This window comes from Theropithecus gelada, chromosome 11 (assembly GCF_003255815.1).
Source record: "Theropithecus gelada isolate Dixy chromosome 11, Tgel_1.0, whole genome shotgun sequence".
NCBI lineage: Eukaryota > Metazoa > Chordata > Mammalia > Primates > Cercopithecidae > Theropithecus > Theropithecus gelada.
Genome location: NC_037679.1, coordinates 69,635,245 through 69,655,567, shown reverse-complemented (window position 1 = coordinate 69,655,567; position 20,323 = coordinate 69,635,245). Strand labels below are relative to the sequence as shown.

The window sequence follows — 20,323 nt, the reverse complement described above, 5'->3', positions numbered from 1 at the left end:
AAAGAAATGTCTATTTAAGTTATTTGGCTGTTTTTTTTTTTTGTTTTTTTTTTTTTTCCAAACAGAGTCTCGCTCTGTCTCTCAGGCTGGAGTGCAGTGGTGCGATCTTGGCTCACTGCAACCTCCATCTCCTGGGTTCAAGCGATTCTCCTGCCTCAGCCTCCTGAATAGCTGGGATTATAGGTGCGCGTCACCATGCCTGGCTAATTTTTGTATGTTTTTTAGTAGAGACGGGGTTTCACAGTGTTGGTCAGGCTGGTCTCAAACTCCTGACCTCTCGATCCTCCCACCTCCGCCTCCCAAAGTGCTGGGATTACAGGCGTGAGCCACCGCGCCCAGCCTTGCCTGTTTTTTAGTTGGGTTTTTTGTTGTTGAGATGTAAGAGTTCCTTATATATTCTGTTTTTTGTGGGGTTTTTTTGTTTGTTTGGAGACAGAGTCTCTCACTGTCGCCCAGGCTGGGCTGGAGTGCAATGGCATGATCTCGATTCACTGCAACCTCTGCCTCCTGGGTTCAAGCGATTCTCCTGCCTAAGCCTCCAGAGTAGCTGGGATTACAGGTGCCCACCACCACACCTGGCTAATTTTTTATATTTTTAGTAGAGATGGGGTTTCACTATGGTGGTCAGGCTGGTCTCCAACTCCTAACCTCAGGTGATCCGCCCACCTCAGTCTCCCAAAGTGCTGGGATTACAGGCGTGAGCCACTGCACCCGGCCTGTATTCTGTTTTTTTTTTTTTGTTTGTTTTTGGTTTTGTTTTTGTTTTGTAGAGACAAAGTTTCCCTCTGTCTCCCAGGCTGGAATGCTGAGGCATGATCACAGCTCAATGCAGCCTCATCCTCCTGGGCTCAAACAATCCTTTCACCTCAGCCTCCCAAGTAGCTGGGACTACAGGTGTGTGCCACGACTCCTGGATCTTTTTTTTAATTTTTAGTAGAGATGAGGTCTCGCTAAGTCGCCCAGGCTAGTCTTGAACTCCTGAGCTCAAGTGATCCTCCCTGCTCAGCCTCCCAAAGTGCTACGGTTACAGGTGTGAGCCATATTATCTGGATATTAATCCTTTATCAAATATACGACTTGCAACAATTTTCCCTCATTCTGTTGGTTGCCTTTTCACTCTGTTGATTGTGTCTCATGCACGGAAGCTTTAAATTTTGATACAATCCAACTGATATATTTGTTCTTTTGTTGCCTGCGCTTTTAGTGTCATATCCAAAAAATCATGGCCAAATCCAATGTCATGAAGCTTTCTCCCTCTGTTTTTTTCCTAAGAATTGTATAGTTTTGGCTCTGACACACAGATCTTTGATCAATTTTGAGGAACTTTTATTACCTTTTTTTTTTTTTTTTTTTTAAACAAGGTCTCACTGTGTCACCCAGGCTGGAGCCTTGATCTCCCAGGCTCAAGTGATCCTCTCACCTCAGCCTCTTGAGTAGCTAGGACTACAGGCATGTGCCACCATGCCCGGCTAATTTTTGTATTTTAGTAGAGATGGGATTTTACCGTGTTGGCCTGGCTGGTCTCAAACTCCTGGGCTCAAGCAATCCGCCCACCTCGGCCTCCCAAAGTGCAGGGATTACAGGTGTGAACCACCGCACCCAGCTAAACTGTTATCTTTTAATGTGGTCAAGTTGATCTAAATTTTCCTTAACAGCTTGTGTACTTTTATATATTATCGAAGCTGCCATTTCTTATCCCAATATTCTATATTCTAAGACTTTTCAATATTTCTTTTTACTCTTGGAATTTACTCTTGTATATAATGTGAGTTTGGGATCCAATTTAACTTTTTTTTTTTTTTTTTTTTAAAGACAGAGTCTCACTTTGTTGCCCAGGCTGGAGTGCAGTGGTATGATCTTGGCTCACTGCCAACCTCTGCCTCCTGGGCTTAAGCGATTCTCCTGCCTCAGCCTCCTAAGTAGCTGGGACTACAGGCATGAGCCACCACACCAGTTAATTTTTGTATTTTTAGTAGAGATTGGATTTCACTATGTTGATCAGGCTAGTCTCAAACTCCTGGCCTCAAGTGATTTACCCACCTTGGCTTCCCAAAGTGCTGAGATTTTAGGCATGAGCCGCCATGCCCAGCCCACAATTTAATTTTTTAGAGAGATAACCAATGTTCTCACACAATTTAAAAAATAATGTATTTTTTGGCCAGCCATGGTGGCTCACACCTATAATCCCAGAACTTTGGGAAGCCAAGACAGGTGGATTGCCTGAGCTCAGGATTTTGAGGTCAACCTAGGGAACACGGTGAAACCTCGTCTGGAAAAAAAAAAAAGTTACCCAGGTGTGTAACATGGTGAAACCCCGTCTCTGCTAAAAATACAAAAAATTAGCCGGGCGTGGTGGCAGGTGCCTATAGTCCCAGCTACTCGGGAGGCTGAGGCAGGAGAATGGCGTGAACCTGGGACGCAGAGCTTGCAGACAGCCGAGATCGCATCACTGCACTCCAGCCTGGGTGATAGAGCGAGACTCCGTCTCAAAAAAAAAAAAAAAGGTTAGCTAGGTGTGGTGGCACGCACCTGTAGTTCCTCTACTCAGAAGGCTGAGGTGACAGGATCGCTTGAGCTTGGGAGGTGGAGGCTGCAGTGAGCTGAGATTGCACCACCGCACTCCAGCCTGGGTAACAGAGTAAAACAGTTTCAAAATACATGTATATTATTTTTTCCAGTAATTTATAATATTACTGCAACTTCCTTTTAAGTTTTTGTATATTTGTGGGTGTCTTCTTCTCTTACTATCTACCTAGCGGGCTGGGTGCGGTGGTTCACGCCTGTAATCCCAGCCACTTTGGGAAGCTGAAGCAGGTGGATCACGTGAGACCAGCCTGACCAACATGGAGAAACCTCGTCTCTACTAAAAATCCAAAATTAGCCGGACGTGGTGGTACACGCCTGTAATCCCAGCTACTCGGGAGGCTGAGGCAGGAGAATCGCTTGAACTCAGGAGGTGGAAATTGAGGTGAGCCAAGATGGTGCCATTGCACTCCAGCCTGGGCAACAAGAGTGAAACTCCATCTCAAAAATAAAAAATAAATTTTATATGTATATTTATATGTTAAGCCTTCAAAATTTCACTTCCCTTCCACATCTGTTTGGCTTGTCTACTAAGATCACAGTTCTAGCTCTTTATAAAAGATACCTGTAATCCCAGCACTTTGGGAGACTGAGGTAGGAGGATCACTTGAACCCAGGAGTTTGAGGCTGCAGTGAGCTATGATCGTGCCACTGCAGTCCAGCCTGGGTGACAGAGCAAGATCATGTTTTAAAAAAAAATCCCTGCCTTCCTCCAGTTTAGTCAGCAGATCTTCCTTTATTTGTCTTTCACTCTTCTGCTGGTTCTGTCTTGGTAGCACAGTAGAAGCATATTTTATTTTTATTATTTATTTATTTAGAGACGGAGTCTCACTTTGTTGCCCAGACCAGGCTGGCTCAATCTCAGCTCACTGCAACCTCCACCTCCCGGGTTCAAGGGATTCTCCTGCCTCACCCTCCTGAGTAGCTGGGATTACAGGCATGCACCACTACCATGCCCAGCTAATGTTTGTATTTTTAGTGGAGATGGGGTTTCACCATGTTGGCCAGGCTGGTCTCAAACACCCAATCTCAGATGATCCACCCACCTTGGCCTCCCAAAGTGCTGGGATTACAGGCGTGAGCCACTGCGCCCGGCCCAGAAGCATATTTTAAAACACAACCCAGGCCAGGTGCGGTGGCTCACGCCTGTAATCCCAGCACTTTGGGCAGCAGAAGCATGGTGAAACCCTGTCTCTACTAAAAATTAAAAAAGAAAAATTAAAAAAAAAATTGGCTGGGTGTGGTGGCACACACCTGTAATCCCAGCTACTGGGGAGGTTGAGGCATGAGAATCGCTTGAGTCCAGGAGGTGGAGGTTGCAGTGAGCCAAGATTGCACCATTGCACTTCAGCCTGGGTGACAGAGTGAGACTCCATCTCAAAAAAATAATAATAATAAAATAAAAAATAAAAAAAAAAAGCAAAACCAGGCCGGCCACGGTGGCTCACACCTGTAATCCCAGCACTTTGGGAGGCTGAGGCGGGCAGATCACTTGAGCTCAGGAGTTCAAGACCAGCCTGGCCAACACGGTAAAACCCTGTCTCTACAAAAAATTAAAAAAAAAAAATCCAGGTGTTGGTGGCTCATGCCTGTAGTCCCAGCTACTCGCCAAGTTGAGGCGGGAGGCTTGCTTGAACCTGGGAGGTGGAAGTTGCAGTGAGCCAAGATCACGCTGTGCACTCCATGCGCTCCAGCCTGGGTGACAAGAGTGAAACCCTGGTGCAAAAAAAAAAACCCACAAAAAAACAAAACCAAACAACCCAGGTCCAGGTCCTCCTTGATTTCTCAAGCAAACCTGTTTCTCACAGACAAAAGTTTCAAGGCATAAGCCTGACTGTTTTCTTATCTTATGGGTCTTCATCCAGTTTATCTACCTCCACCTGCAAAGAAGCATATCTCCTATACAATAAGGGCCCTGTTCTTTTCATTTGTTTTCACTAATAAAATATACCTCCGTTCTATGGGTAAAGCCAGAGTCTGAGCTCTCCAAATGTTAAACCGTGATCAAAGTTCATGCAATTCACAAAGCAGAGTCAACTCACCCAACCACAAGTGTTGCTGAAAGAGGTATTACAAGCCGGGCGCGGTGGCTCATGCCTGTAATCCCAGCATTTTGGGAGGCCGAGGCGGGTGGATCACCTGAGGTCGGGAGTTCAAGACCAGCCTGACCAACATGGAGAAACCCCCTTCTCTACTAAAAATACAAAATTAGCTGGGCGTGGTGGCACATGCCTATAATCCCAGCTACTAGGGAGGCTGAGGCAGGAGAATTGCTTGAACCTGGGAGGCAGAGGTTGCGGTGAGCTGAGATCATGCCATTGCACTCCAGCCTGGGCAACAAGAGTGAAACTCCATCTCAAAAAAAAAAAAAAAAGAAAGAAAGAAAGAGGTATTACAGAAAGCAAAAATCTACCCACCGGAGTCTACAGGTTGGTAAACTAAAGTTCTGCCCTTTTTAAGGTAAGCCTTCTCTGGGACAGAAAGACTTTTTCTGCAATAATCGAATCCCTGTCCCACCTGCCTGCTGAGGTCAAGGCTTTACTCACACGAGTTAGGTCAAGGCCTGCCCCAGAGGCCCTTGTACTCAGGCTCTAGCCAGTTAAAATCCTGTGAAACCACTGTAGCTGTCATAGACTGCCTGGGTCAAGAACACACTTGACCCATAATTACCTTTAAGCCTGGAGCCCTGACAACACCAGAAATTTGATCTCCACAGGACTGCCTCTCAAAGTTTTCTAAAGAAAAAAATGTAGATTAACATGTTGGGGTTTCATGGGGCTGATAATTAATTGCACCCTTCTTAGCCTTTCCAAATTCCAAACCCACTGAGAAAAAGGTATATGAATCAGGAAACTAGAGCTCTAGATTTTTTTTCTGGATAAGGCTGATTGGAGAAATGCATGCAATTTCCCTCTGGATTAAACTAATTTACCCAGCCACAGGCTGGGTTACTGCAAATGTCTTCCACAGGGACAGGCTCCTCATGGTGAAGGAGGAAAACAGCAGTGTCTAAAGGTCAGGCATAGCAAAAAGAAAAAAAGAGAAAGGGACCAGGCGACAAACTCAGCATCTTCTCCCAAACCCACCATTAGGCAAATCACTCCTCATCTCATGGAGGTACCAGAGAAAGGGATGAGAAGTTTTCCTTCAGTAGCTTCTCTGTTGAAAAGTGGAAGTTCCCTCTCCGCTTACATAAATAAGTGGAGGATAAGTTCCCTTCGAACAGTTGCTTTTGGTTTCAGGATTTGTTTTTGATTCGGTAACTGTAGTCATGGTACTTAGATCACATGATGTGTTTGTTAGAATTCACTGCATTACGAGGCAAAATCAAAGTGGCTAAAGCAACATAGGGAACTCATATTAGTTCAGAGACTGATCCTCCCTCAGGCAAAGCTGGATTCAGGGTTTGATTGACATTTACCAGGCCTCTGTTTCTTACCATCTCTAGGCTCTGCTTCTCTCTGTATTGACTTCATTCTCAGGCTGGTTCTTTCCAAGTAGCAGCAAAAATGGCCACCAGGCCAGGCACAGTGGCTCACACCTGTAATCCCAGAACCTTGGGAGGCTGAGTTGGGCAGATCACTTGAGTTCAGGAGTTCAAGACCAGCCTGGCCAACATGGTAAAACCCCATCTTTACTAAAAATACAAAAATCAGCCAGGCATGGTGGCAGCTGCCTGTAATCCCAGCTACTTGGGAGACTGAGGCAGGAGAACAGTTTGAACCCGAGAGGCAGAGGTTGCAGTGAGCCAAGGTCGCACTAATGCACTCCAGCCTGGGCAACAGAGCAAGACTCCATCTCAACAATAACAACAACAACAAAAGAAAAGAAAAAAATGGCCATCAGCAGCTCCAAGCTTGCATTCTACCAGTTTAGAAACAAACCTTGGTGATAATTTCTCCCTCCTAACACTTTCAGCAAAATCCTATAATGAAGTTTCCTTGGTCTGGCTTGGGTCATGTGCCTTCTCTCTGGACCCACCACTGCTAGCAACAGAATATAATGCTGTGATTGACCAGACCTAGGCCATGTGTCCATCCTTGGAGTCCTGGTCCAGTTCCACATAAATTGCATGAACCTAGGGGGTGTTGGATTATTCCTCCAAGGAAAATCAAAATACAATAATCAGAGAAGCAGGAGAATTGATTCTAGGGGGGAAAAAACATGACCATCACACAAGACACAAAGCAAGATAAGTTAAATGGAAAGAACAGCCAATGGTTAGTGACTTCGAAGCCAATGGTTAGTGACTTTCAGTGAAGGCATTAAGTGTCGCAGGGTCACTTCTCCAGTTCAGCCCAGCTCTGCCTAGCGAGATGAATATATTACTCAGCCCTTTCTTCAGCTTGTTACATGTGATTTCCCAGGTTCTTGTATTCAATAGCATTCACTTGTTAGGTTATTTATTTAGCACCTATTATATGCCAGGCACTATTTTGGACACCATATAAAATCTTTTTTTTTTTTCTTTTTTAGACAAGCCCTCACTGTTGCCTAGCCTGGAGTACACTGGTATGATCACAGCTCATGGCAACCTCCACCTCCCCTGGCTCAGGTGATTCTCCCACCTCAGCCTCTTGAGTAGGACTACAGGTGTATGCCACCACACCTGGCCAGTTTTTGGGTTTTTTTTTTTTCTTTGTACAGACAGGGTCTCATTATATTGTCCAGGCTGGTCTTGAACTCCTGGCTTCAAGTGATCCTCCTGTCTCGGTCTCCCAAAATACTGGAATTACAGGTGTGAGCCACTGCACCTGGCCTAAAGTCATGAATAAAATAGACAAAATTTCCTGCTCTCGTGGCATTTATCATTTAGTCAGGGAGGAGACAAACATTTAACAAAATAAGTAAGCACTATGTGTTATGAAGAAAAATGCAGATGGCCCTGTTGGGTGATTTAAATAGGTGATCAGGCCAGGCATGGGGGCTCACGCCTGTAAAATCCAGCACTTTGGGAGGCCGAGGCAGATAGATCACGAGGTCAGGAAATCGAGACCATCCTGGCCAACATGGTGAAACCCCGTCTCTACTAAAACACACACAAAAAATTAGCCAGGCATGGTGACGCGCCTGTAGTCCCAGCTACTCGGGAGGCTGAGGCAGGGGAATCACCTGAACGCGGGAGGTGGAGGTTGCAGTGAACCAAGATCGCGCCACTGCACTCTAGCCTGGCCACAGAGCGAGACTCTGTCTCAAAAAAACAAAATTGCAAAAAAAGAAAACAGGTGATCAGACAAGAGGATGCAGGCCAGGTGTGTGGTGGTTCATGCCTGTAATCCCAGCACTTTGGGAGGCTGAGGTGGGCAGATCACTTGAGGCCAGGAGTTTTTGCTTTTTCTTTTTTTTTTTGAGACAGAGTTTCACTCTTGTTGCCCAGACTGGAGTACAATGGCACGGTCTCGGCTCACTGCAACCTCCACCTCCCNGACGGAGTCTCGCTGTGCTCCCAGGCTGGAGTGCAGTGGCGTGATCTTGGCTCACTGCAAGCTCCGCCTCCCGGGTTCATGCCATTCTCCCGCCTCAGCCTCCCAAGTAGCTGAGACTACAGGCGCCCGCCACCACGCCCGGCTAGTTTTTTGTGTTTTTAGTAGAGACGGGGTTTCACCATGTTAGCCAGGATAGTCTCGATCTCCTGACCTCGTGATCCACCCGCCTCGGCCTCCCAAAGTGCTGGGATTACAGGCTTGAGCCACCGCGCCCGGCCTAGGCCAGGAGTTTGAGACCAGCCTGGCCAACATGATAAAACCCTGTCTCTACTAAAAATACAAAAATTAGCCAGGCGTGGTGGCGCACGCCTGTAGTCTCAGCTAGGGGGCTGAGGCAGGAGAATCACTTGAATCCGGGAGGTAGAGGTTGCAGTGAGCTGAGATCGCATTGCTGCACTTCAGCCTGGGCAACATTGTGAGACTCTGTCTCAAAAAAAAAAAAAAAAAAAAAAAAAAACCACAAAAAGAGAAGAGGATGCGGATGCAGTCAAAACACATGGTACGTGCTTAACCCATGGACTCCATCGCTCTTATTCTTGTTACTATCATTACCACTATTATTATTTGGCATATTAAAGGCATTTGGTGACCCTTTGCTGTCTCCAGCATTAAGTAGCCTTGGTTCAGCATATAAGACCCCCCTGCATCAGGTCCTAAATTATTATTTTTATTTTTTTGAGACAGTCTCACTCTATCGCCCAGGCTGGAATGCAGTGGTGCGAACTCAGCTCACTGCAACCTCTGCCTCCTGGGTTCAAGCGATTCTCCTGCCTCAGCCTCCCTATTAGCTGGGATTACAGGCACGGGTCACCATGCTTAGCTAATTTTTTCTGTATTTTTTAGCAGAGACAGGGTTTCACCATGTTGGCCAGGATGGTCTCGATTTCTTGACCTCCTGATCTGCCCGCCTCAGCCTCCCAAAGTGCTGGGATTACAGGAATTTTTTGATTTTTTGTTAAGAAGAGGTCTCACTGTGGTGCCCAGGCTGGTCTTGAACTCCTGGACTCGAGCAATCCTCCTGCCTCGGCCTCCCACAAGTGCTGGGATTACAGGCATGAGCCACCATGCCTGACCATATTCACCCTTTTAAAGTGTACAGTTCAGCGGTTATTCATATATTTATAAACTTGTGCAACCATTGCCACTATCTAATTCCGGAATATTTTCATCACTCCAAATAGAAACCCTGTACCCATGAGCAGTCACTCCCCATTTTCCCTCCCCCAAGTCCCTGGCAACCACTAATCTACTTTCTGTCTTTATGGATTTGCCTATTCTGGACATTTCATATAAATGGAATCATACAATATGTGGTATTTCGTGTCTGACTTCTTAAAATACTGATTTTGTTTGTTTTGGAAATGGGGTTTCACTACGTTGTCCAGGGTGGGGTGCAGTAGCAATTCACAAGCTTCATCGTGACACTCTATAGCCTTAGCCTCCCAAGTAGCTAGGACTACAGGCACTTGCCACCTTGCCCAGCTTTTAACCCTGCCTTTAGCCCCACCTTTTTTTTTTTTTTTTTTTTTTTGAGACAGGCTCTCACTCTGTCGCCCGGACTGGAATGCAGTGGCATGATCTTGGCTCACCGCAACCTCCACCTCCCAGGCTCAAGTGATTCTCTTGCCTCAGCCTCCTGAGTAGCTGGGATTACAGGTGCACGCCACTACTGCCCAGCTAATTTTTGTATTTTTAGTAAAGATGGGGTTTCACCATGTTGGCCAGGCTGGTCTTGAACCCCGGACCTCAAGTGATCCACCTTGGCCTCCCTAAGTGCTCAGATTACAGGCGTGAGCCACTGCACCTGGCCCAGCCCCGCCATTTATTATTCATTTTTCAAATCCTAAGGTTGTATTGCTCTTCTTCAATCGCATTCTGCATTCATTGCATATCCTTTTCCTCCTCTTGAGCTGGTTATGCCGCATGACAGACAGACTTGTCTGTCCATTCAGGCCTCTCACAACTGTCATGTCTTTGTGAAGTGTCGTAGGTGTTCTCTAACCCCAGAGGGTCTCATTTCCCTTTCCCAGACCCCTCCTTTATTTCAGCTGGTGGTGCTTATTATTATTTTATTTAGTTACTTTGAGCCAAAGTCTGGCTGTGTTGCCCTAGCTGGAGTGCAGTGGCGTGATCTCGGCCTATTGGAACCTCTACTTCCCAGGTTCAAGTGATTCTCCTGCCTTAGCCTCCCACCTAGCTGGGATCACAGGCGTGCACCACCATTCCCAGCTAATTTTTGTACTTTTAGTAGACCCCGGGTTTGACCATGTTGGCCAGGCTGGTCTCAAACTTCTGACCTCAAGTGATCCACCCCACCCCCCTTGGCCTCCCGAAGTGCTGGGATTACAGGCATTAACCACCACACCCAGTCTATTATTATTAATACATTTACTTAATTTTAACCTTCCTGCTGCACTGTGACTGCCACAAAATCACCATTTTTAAAAATCCTTAGCCTACAGCCTTTAGCATAATAAGTGCTCAACAAATATTTGCTTATTTGCATGGCATTGCTGTAACACAGTGGCTCCAAGTCGGGGACAATTTTGTCCCCTAGGGGACATCTGGCAATATCTGGAGACAGTTTTGGTTGTCCCGGGGGCGTGGAGGTGGCATTCTTCTGGCATCTAGTGGGTAGAGGCCAGGGATGCTGCTAAGCCCCCTCCAATGCATGCATAGGACAGCCCTCACAGCAAAGAATCATCCTGCCTAAAATGTCAATAGTGTCAAGCTTGAGAAACCTTGCCATAAGCTAATTAGTGCTCATTGTGAATAGGTTAGTAAAAAGAAACCCAAAGAGGTCAATGTACTAGTCTGGCAGAAAATCTCACTAGGAAATGTCATGCCTTCTTTTTTGTTTGTTTGTTTTTTTGTTTGAGGAGTAGAGGGTGACTTTGGTGCAAAGCTCTTTCCTAATGTCATAGAGGTGCCCTGGGAGCCCAGATGTATTTTCACCACACTTGTTTAAGAGTGGCAACTGACCTCTCAGGAATCCTTGAAGTGCTAGGAATGTAACTCTGTTAAGGAAGAAAACTCAGGCCTTTTTAAGTCCAGCAAAATGTCAAATGTGAATTGTGTTCCTGGGAGAGGGAAGGGGAAGGGAGGTGTTTTATACAGTACCCTCTCCTGGCTTCCCCCATGGTGATGAAACTTCAGAGCTGGCTCTGGAATAAATGATTCAAGGGAACCCGAGGCCCTATCTCCTGTTCTTTTAAAACTTGCAAAGGAGTTTTGAGAAGGATTCTGTTCGCCACATGCTTCTGTGGGCAACTCATTTGCAGGAAACTCACTTGCAGGAAATTCATTTGCCGGAACTCAAGGCACTGGTATCACTTAATCATAAAAACAGCGGCCCCATCGGAGCAGAAGTTACTGGCTTTAGAGTCACATCTTAGGTTCCTACTCATCCCATCAAACCGGTTCTTGTGACTGACACGGAAATTAGGTAATATATGCCCTGAAAAGGAAAAGTAGGAGCAGTCTGAAGGAGTTTGACGAGGCAAGAAATAGGGTTGACATGCTATTTTAAAAAGTTTGTCCTTGGGGTAGAATTACCTGCCAGGCTGACTGGGATCTGGTAGTGGTGTGTATACTTGAAAGAGCTACCTTTAGCACAGCTGGCAGAAATATAAATGCCAAGTAGAGGATTCCGAGAGGCACTACCCCCTCTTCTGGGAACTCTCCAATTCTTGCACCCTTAAAAAAAAGCAAGGTGTGAATGCATTATTGTCATTACTATGCCATTTATCCAGTAAATGAACATTTTCTGGGTTCTGTATATTTGACAAAATGCCACTAGGTGAAGTCATTTCTTCAGTCCAATTTTGATGAAAGCCCTTAAAGACAGAAACATATAGAGAGTACTTGGCACACTGTGAACTGCAAAAGTGTTTAATGATGACAGTAATTAGGATAACAGAATGTGTGTTGAGTTGATAGTTGGCAGCATTTAAAATATATTAAGAAAGCATAAAAAAGGACCATTTAAAAATAAGGTGGGAATCCCCAAAGTAACAATGGTCTTGTCAAAAGTGAACTGGAAAAAGACTGCTGTTTCTGAGAAATACATGTTTCAATCAAACTAAAAATTACTCTAAATTGGATTACTTGCCCCAAAGCTCATTTTCTGTTGTTTGTGAACCCCACTCACTCAATCATTCCTGTATTCAGCAAACATTACTTTCTTTTATCATTTGTGGTTCTTATTCCATTATTCCTTCTTTTTTTGTTTTTTTTTTGAGATGGAGTCTAGCTCTGTCTCCCAGACTGGAATGCAGTGGCGCTATCTCGGCTCACTGCAACCTCTGCCTCCCAGGTTCAAGCGATTCTCCTGTCTCAGCCTCCTGAGTAGCTGGGATTACAAGCGTTTGTCATCAAGTCCAGGTAATTTTTTTTTTTTTTGTATTTTCAGTAGAGACCACGTTGGCCAGGCTGGTGTCGAACTCCTAACCTCAAGTGATCTGCCCACCTCCGCCTTCCAGAGTGCTGGGATTACAGGTGTGAGCCACCACACCCAGCTTATTATTCCTTCTTCTATTCCACAGACATTTACACATTCTCCTACTGTGTGCTAGGCATTGCTTTAGATTCTAATAATTCAGCAGCAAATGATCCTTGTCCTTGGGAAACTTAGAATCTAGTGAAATATTCATTCATTCTTTCATTCATTCACATATTTACTGTGTGCTTATGTCTTCTGGGGATATAGCAACAGAAAACACAGGACCCTCAGATAAACGAATTGCATTCTAGAGGGTAGAAGGGAAAGCAAGGGCAAAGGTCTTGAGGCCCTGTGAGCATGGCTAGAGGCCAGTTAGCAAAAGGGACATGACACCACTTGTGTCCCCTCCCACTCTGATAGGGACACATAACATTTTCTCAATTTTTCCTAAAAGACTGTACAAAAAGTCTCTTCTTTCCAAACAGTTTGCCGGCCTAAATCCTTCCAGTATATTACTTGGGGAGGTGTCACTAGATCTGTGTACCTCTGTTTCTCATTATGTGACTCCATTCTGGTTTCTTGCAGGTTTTTGTTTAAAGGAATGGTGGCGTTATTTATTTAAAACAGGCTTTAAAAGATACGGTTAAAACAGGGGAGAAAACCCTCACGTGGCCCACCTACAATTCCTACTAACTTAACACAGGTCCCGGGTTTGGGGAATCCTCCTAGGTCCTAAATCTTTGGCAGCCAAGTCAAAAGTGACTACGACTCCGGGACTATAATTCCCAGGAGACACTGCATTTGCACTCTCTGCGCATGCTCAACGTTGGTGACTACATAAGGCTGAAAGCCCGAGGGGCGGGGCTTGGGGGGGGCTGAGCGTTGAATCGGGGCGGGGCTAGGGGCAGGGCCAGGGAGGGGGCGGTGCTGCCGGCGCCGCCCGGAACACGCTAGTGGAGCGGAAGATGGCGGCGGCAGCTGCGGCTGCAGCCGGGACCTCAGTTGGGCTGAGGCGGAGAAGCCGCCGGCTCTGACCTCGCTCTGGCTCCGGTGCGCGCGGCTGAGCGTGTGCGAGGCCCCGCGCGTCGGGCAGGGGCGGCGGCGGCCACTGCGCGCCGCCCTGAGGAGCGCCCCATCGGCGGCGCGACTGCGGCTGAGGAGAGAGCCGGCTCCGGGCCTCCGCGTCCTCCTGCTCCCCCGGCCCCCCGCCTCCTCGGGGGGGCGGCGGCGGCGATGTTCTCGGTCCTCTCGTACGGGCGCCTGGTGGCCCGCGCCGTGCTCGGCGGCCTCTCGCAGACCGACCCTAGGGCCGGCGGCGGCGGCGGCGGCGACTACGGGCTGGTGACGGCCGGCTGCGGCTTCGGCAAGGACTTCCGTAAGGGCCTTCTCAAGAAGGGCGCGTGCTACGGGGACGACGCGTGCTTCGTGGCCCGACACCGTTCCGCGGACGTGCTGGGTGAGTCCCCGGCCCGGTTCCCTCGCCCCAGCCTCGGATCCGCCTCCCGGGGACTCCCCGCGCGGGGCTTCCCCAGTTCCTCCCGGCGGCGAAAGGAGCCAGAGCGCTCACATGGAGGGAGCGCTTACTATGCGCCAGGCGCCGTGCCAAGCGCTCCGAGGCGCGTTTTCCGCTTGAACGACCCCCATTTTAGAGAGGAGGAAACTGAGGCCCACAGCGGTCAAGTCGTGTGCTCAAGGTCACAACCCGAGAGTGTGACCGGTCTGTCCGAGTCCAGAACCACACTCTCGGTCTCACTCGGCCGTGCCAGCCCTGGGCGACCTCGTCCCCTTCCTGGGCGACACCTGCAGGCTCCTAACCTCGCTCTGGTTCCCTCTCGCGTGCCCCGGGGATCCTTGCCTCTTCGCGTGCTCCCGACACCACAGCCCGGCCCAGGCTGTGGGATCGGGCAGTCGTGAACCCCCAGACAGCCCGGCCGTATTATTTCGCCGCCTGGATGGTGACCAAATCTTCACCCTTTTCGCAGTCTGGCTGTGGGGGCTGCTGGCTTGGCGAAGAAACCCTCACAGCGTGTTCTCCCAAATTGATCTTGTCCACTTGCGGTCACTTGGGGGTTGGCAGAGTCTCCTTAATCCAAAATAGAATGGTGGAACCTACTTGTAGACTGCAGCCGGGAAAGCTTTGAGATTGGTCACAGCCTTTTCAGGCCACAGGTGCTCCCTGAGGCCTATTCCAGTTATACCTTTGGGGGGTGGGAGACCAGGGAGAGAGCTGGCAGAAAGGGCTAAATATAATTCACAAGCAGTCAGGAACTTTATCATAATGTACGCCTTAGGAGATTTTGTGTATGCTATGGGATACTGTGCCGTTAAAACTCTGAATGAATAAAGCACTCCCTTTGAAGTTGAAGGACGTGTTGTCATTGAACTTGGGTTCAAATGTCACTTTGATTTCCCTTCCCAGGTGAGACTAAGTTTTTGGTTACTTTAAATTTCATATGCTGAGGCAGAGTTTGGCATTGGAACAAATGGTTCTGTAACTTTTTTATGACAGTAATTATTTTTTAATCTGATCTCAGAATAATTGCCTAGTATCTTTGGTTCTACCACATGTAGTGTTTGTGAACATGGGAATGGAAAGGTTGTTCTCAGTTTAATTTATGAATGACCCCATTATCTGGGTTGAAGAAAAAGCATTTAATATTTAGGCAACGCTATTGATATTCACGTGAGAGAGAATTAGAAAGGTCCTGCAGCTTGCAGATTGAAATTGTACAAATCCGCCCCGAAGTCAGCTGTCAATAGCTATCTTTTCCCTGATACATTTAGAAGTGCCTCACTCAGTGAGCTTGTGACCTGTGCTGCTTTTGTTTAGTTTTGTTTTGTTTTAGACGGCAGGCTGGAGTACAGTGGTGCAATCTCGGCTCACTGCAACCTCCGCCTCCTGTGTTCAAGCGATTCTCCTGCTTCAGCCTCCTGAGTAGCTTGGATTATAGGCGCCCACCACCATGTCCAGCTCAGTTTTGTATTTTTAGTAGAGATGGGGTTTCACTGTGTTGGCCAGGCCGGTCTCGAACTCCTGAACTTGTGATTGGCCTTGTGTTCGCCTCGGCCTCCCAAAGTGCTGGGATTACAAGTGTGAGCCCGGCCCCTGTGTTGCTTTTTAAAGTTTCGTTCATAACATAAGATAGGGGATAATGAGCCTCTAAGGTTCACCTTATAAATCCGTATGCTGGGCTAGGCGTGGTGGCTCATGCCTGTAATCCCAGCACTTTGGGAGGCTGAGGTGGGTGGATCACCAGGTCAGGAGTTCAAGACCAGACAGACCAATATGGTGAAACCCTGTCTTTACTAAAAATACAAAAATTAGCCAGGCGTGGTGGCGCGTGCCTGTAGTCTCAACTTCTCAACAGGCTGAGGCAGGAGAATCACTTGAACCAGGGAGGCAGAGGTTGCAGTGAGCCAAGATTGTGCCACTGCACTCCAGCCTGGGCGACAGCGAGACTCCCTCTCAAAAAAAAAAAAAAAAAAAAAAAAAATCTGTATGCGGCTTTTGTGGAAGATCTGTGACTTGATTGATGATTTGTGGAGTATTTAAATGTGTCAAATCCTGTATTGAAGCTTGATTTTAAAATTTTAGAAGGCTAGGCCGGGCATGGTGGCTCACGCCTATAATCCCAGCACTTTGGGAGGCCGAGGTGGGCGGATCACCTGAGGTCAGGAGTTCCAGACCAGCCTGGCCAACATGGCGAAACCCATCTCTACCAAAAGTACAAAAATTAGCCAGGAGTGGTGGCACACGCCTGTAATCCCAGCTACTAGGGAGGCTGAGGCAGGAGAATTGCTTGAACTTGGGAGATGGAGGTTGTAGTGAGCCGAGATCGCACCACTGCACTCCAGCCTGGGTGACAGAGCAAGACTAGGTCTCAAAAAAAAAAAAAAAAAGCAATATGATACAACAAAACTTTGGAAGGCTACCTTCTCAATGGAGTGGGATATTTACAAGAGTTGGGGGGATTTTGGTCAAACCCATTCTAAAAAAGTATAAACGTAATTTCATGCCCTAGATATCCTGATGGAAATCCAGCGAACTTTGATGCTCAGCTTTGCCACTTAGTAGCTATGTGATATGTGGTCTTGGGCAGAGCCTCTCTTGAGTCTCCTTTTCTTTATCTGGACTAGGGGATGAAGGAAATGGACGACCTGACCCTTAGTGACTACAGCTTCCGACCATCATCTCATATTTCCTTTTGTTATTTTCTTTTTTTTGGTGGTGGGGGGGTGGTACGGAGTTCCGCTCTTGTTGCCCAGGCTGGAGTGCAATGGCACCATCTCAGCTCACTGCAACCTCCACCTCCCGGGTTTAAGCGATTCCCCTGCCTCAGCCACCTGAGTAGCTGGGATTACAGGCGTGCGCCACCACGCCCGGCTAATTTTTGTATTTGTAGTAGAAACAGGGTTTCATCTTGTTGGCCAGGCTGGACTCGAACTCCTGACCTCAGGTGATCCACCTGCCTTGGCCTCTCAAAGTGCTGGGATTACAGGCGTGAACCACCACGCCCGGCCCATATTTTCCTTTTGCTTTGAATAGATGGCACCCTTTGTTGTTCTGCACCTTAAATGAAAGGTGTCATGGGCACCTTTGGTAGATGCCTGTTTTGTGTGTAGCATTAAACCAGTGGTTTTTAGCTTTCCTTGGTTCACAACCCCTGAGGATCTTTGTCCAAGAGATTTCTCCTCAGGACCCTGTGCGCAGAGATAAAATTTTGCATAGGCTCTTAGGAACTTTGCTGACTCTGTGACTCCTCTAATACCACCTAGAGGTCCATGCATAGGAATCAGATCAAGAACCCCAGCTCTGTACCCTTCTTGAAGGGAATGCCAGTAGACACAGTCAGATAGTGGTTGCTGATGTAACCAAAGGGTGGTTGTTAGCCATGTTTGACAAAGATCAAGCATGCACATATGCAAATGGTAGGGGATAGGGGAAGTGAAGGACAGGTTCTCCAGGACTGTCCTGTTATGGAGGAGCTCTTCCAGACGGCAGTCTTGGGAGCCACCTGAAATAACTTCATGAGTTGGCCTCATTTGATCCTTGGCTGTCCTGAACCAGTTCATATGATGGTGACTTCTATTTTATTGATACTGTAAAAGGTGATGACTTTTTTTTTTTGAGACAGAGTCTTGCTCTGCTGCCCAGGCTGGAGTGCAGTGGTGCGATTTCGGCTCACTGCAACCTCTGCCTCCCAGGTTCAAACGATTCTCGTTCCTCAGCCTTCCAAGTAGCTGGGACTACAGGCATGTGCCACCAGGCCTGGCTAATTGTTTGTATTTTTTTAGTAGAGACGAGGTTTTGCCATGTTGCCCAGGCTGGTGTCGAACTCCTGACCTCATGTCATCCACCTGCCTCAGCCTTCCAAAGTGCTAGGATTACAGGTGTGAGCCACGGTGTCTGGCTAAGGTGATGACTTTCAATGACTCTTTAATACTGCTGTCTACTCTAGAGTTTGGAGTTACAAACTGAATTACATTAAAAGGCTGTGTTGAGTAATAACGTTATGTTGAACTTAAGTGCTTTTTGAACCTTTTGGTTCTGTAGATAATTAATTTTCTTTGAATTGACACCATATTTATTACTGAGTATCTGTGTAACCGATTATTTACTGTGGTCATCTAGGACTCCTTGACTGGATTGAAAACTGTTTCTTTCTTTTTATATGAGAAAGAGAAAGCTTTGTTTCTTTAACTTAAAATTTATCTGTCCTATTAGTCATGCAGTGACTAATAGTACTTGGTGCTTCACAGCATTTTGTATAGTCCCCACTGGATTTCTTTTTGGAAGAACCAACTATGGTGGGTGTGGTGAGACATAGGAACCACTCCTATCATTCTCTGGAAAATTGACAAAGGTGCTTTCTCTTTACTAGGTCCGACAGGAGTAAACCAGTACTAGCGGGAGCTATGTACACTTTTCTTGTTCCTTCTTCCCTGTGGCAAATTCCAAGTTCTCTTATTACTCTATATGGCATGGCTTCCTAGGTGCACAAAAATATGAGAACTGCATGGTGTAATAGCTGGGCTTCCCACAGCCTTATGCTACTTAACAATAGAATCAAAGACTGTTGAGAATTGTAACACTTAGAAACCTTGGAGTCTAGTTTTTTTCACCTCACTGATGAGAAAACAGGCCTCCAGAGAGTCAGATGACTTCCCCAAGGTTACTCTACTAGTTACGGGAACTGAGGTTGACACCTATCTCAGTCTCTTAACTGAGACTGTCTTTCCTAGCCCTCTCCCCGTTAGACTACTGGTCAGGTTTTCTTGATGATATATGTGAATTAAAAACCAGTCAGTCTCCTGATACTTTTGTCCTTCGAATGCTTTTCCTGGGTGTGTGTATGTGTGTGTGTTTATAACTTCTTTATTCACTCTGACTCATAACTGAAGTGCAACAAAAACTCCTCTGCATGCTAAACCACAGTTTACAGAAACCACTTATTTTAAAAATGGCAGCCTAGTCTGTGCCATATAAAATTTGACCTCTGAATATTGAGTTGTAAAGTATTTATTATGAAACTGTGGGATGTTTATTTAAGCTTGGTTAAACTTGAAGCCTAAAAATGAAATTAAAATAATTTCATATCCCAGCCTTTGGATCTGATTTTGATCGTGGTCAGGATTTTGAAGTGTTTTTGTGAGTAATGTCTGTCTTGAAAGTGGTTGTCTTAAGGTATAAAGATCGTGTGAACAAAATTAAGATCTAAGTTCTATTTAGGAAGTGAATGGATGAGGTAGAATTTGGTGTTCTCAAACAGTCATGATCATTTTAATATACTTATAGAACCTCTATTCTGAAAGTGAGTTGTCCATTTAAAAAAGTAGTCACCTTGAGAGTGTGTGTGTGCCGGCTAACATCAGTCTTTCAAGAAGTCCTCGTTGGAATTTTCCTCAGCTAGATTTCAAGCCATGTCAGGACACCAGTCTCATTATATTACCATAATTTTCTTTCTTTTCTTTTTTTTTTTAAATTTTATTTTAAGTTCCAGGATACATGTGCAGGATGTGCCATAATTTTCTTTTTTTTTTTTTTTTTGAGACGGAGTCTCACCCTGTCGCTCAGGCTGGAGTGCAGAGGTCGGATCTCAGCTCACTGCAAGCTCCGCCTCTCAGGTTCACGCCATTCTCCTGCCTTAGCCTCCCAAGTAGCTGGGACTACAGGCGCCCGCCACCTCGCCCAGCTAGTTTTTTGTATTTTTTAGTAGAGACAGGGTTTCAGCGTGTTAGCCAGGATGGTCTCGATCTCCTGACCTCGTGATCCACCCGTCCCGTCCCGGCCTCCCAAAGTGCTGGGATTACAGGCTTGAGCCACCGCGCCCCGCCCATAATTTTCTTAAAGTCAGATTCCAGCTTCATCTACCTGTTGATAGCAAATATGACCTTGAGTGAATTTTTTTTTTTTTTTTTTTTTTTTGAGACAGAGTCATGCTCTTGTGCCCAGACTGGAGAGCAGTGGCGCGATTTTGGCTTACTGCAACCTCCGTGGTGCGATTTTGGCTCACTGCAACCTCCGCCTCCCAAGTAGCTGGGATTACAGGCGCCCACCATTATACCTGGCTAATTTTTGTATTTTTAGTAGAGATGGAGTTTCACCATGTTGGCCAGGCTAGTCTCAAACTCCTGACCTCAGGCGATCCACCTGCCTTTGCCTCCCACAGTGCTGGAATTACAGGCGTGAGCCGCGCGCCCAGCCCCTTGAGTGAATTTTTTTTTTTTTTTTTTTTTTTTTTTTTTTTTTTTTAGGGGGGTTCGCGGTGTTGCCCCCCCGGGGGGGGGGGGGGGGGCGGGGTGGGAAGAGGGG

General features: G+C 46.7%; 1 protein-coding gene across 1 annotated transcript in view; it reads left to right on the top strand.

Annotated features, from left to right (window-relative positions):
• The first annotated feature begins 13,493 nt into the window (after positions 1 to 13,493).
• The window catches only part of PPTC7 (PTC7 protein phosphatase homolog), a 51,487-nt gene continuing 44,657 nt past the window's right edge, over positions 13,494 to 20,323 (top strand). The window contains exon 1 of the mRNA XM_025403342.1: positions 13,494 to 13,966. Coding sequence (XP_025259127.1) covers positions 13,744 to 13,966 — 223 coding nt within the window. The 5' untranslated portion in view covers positions 13,494 to 13,743. The remainder of the gene's footprint in view (positions 13,967 to 20,323) is intronic.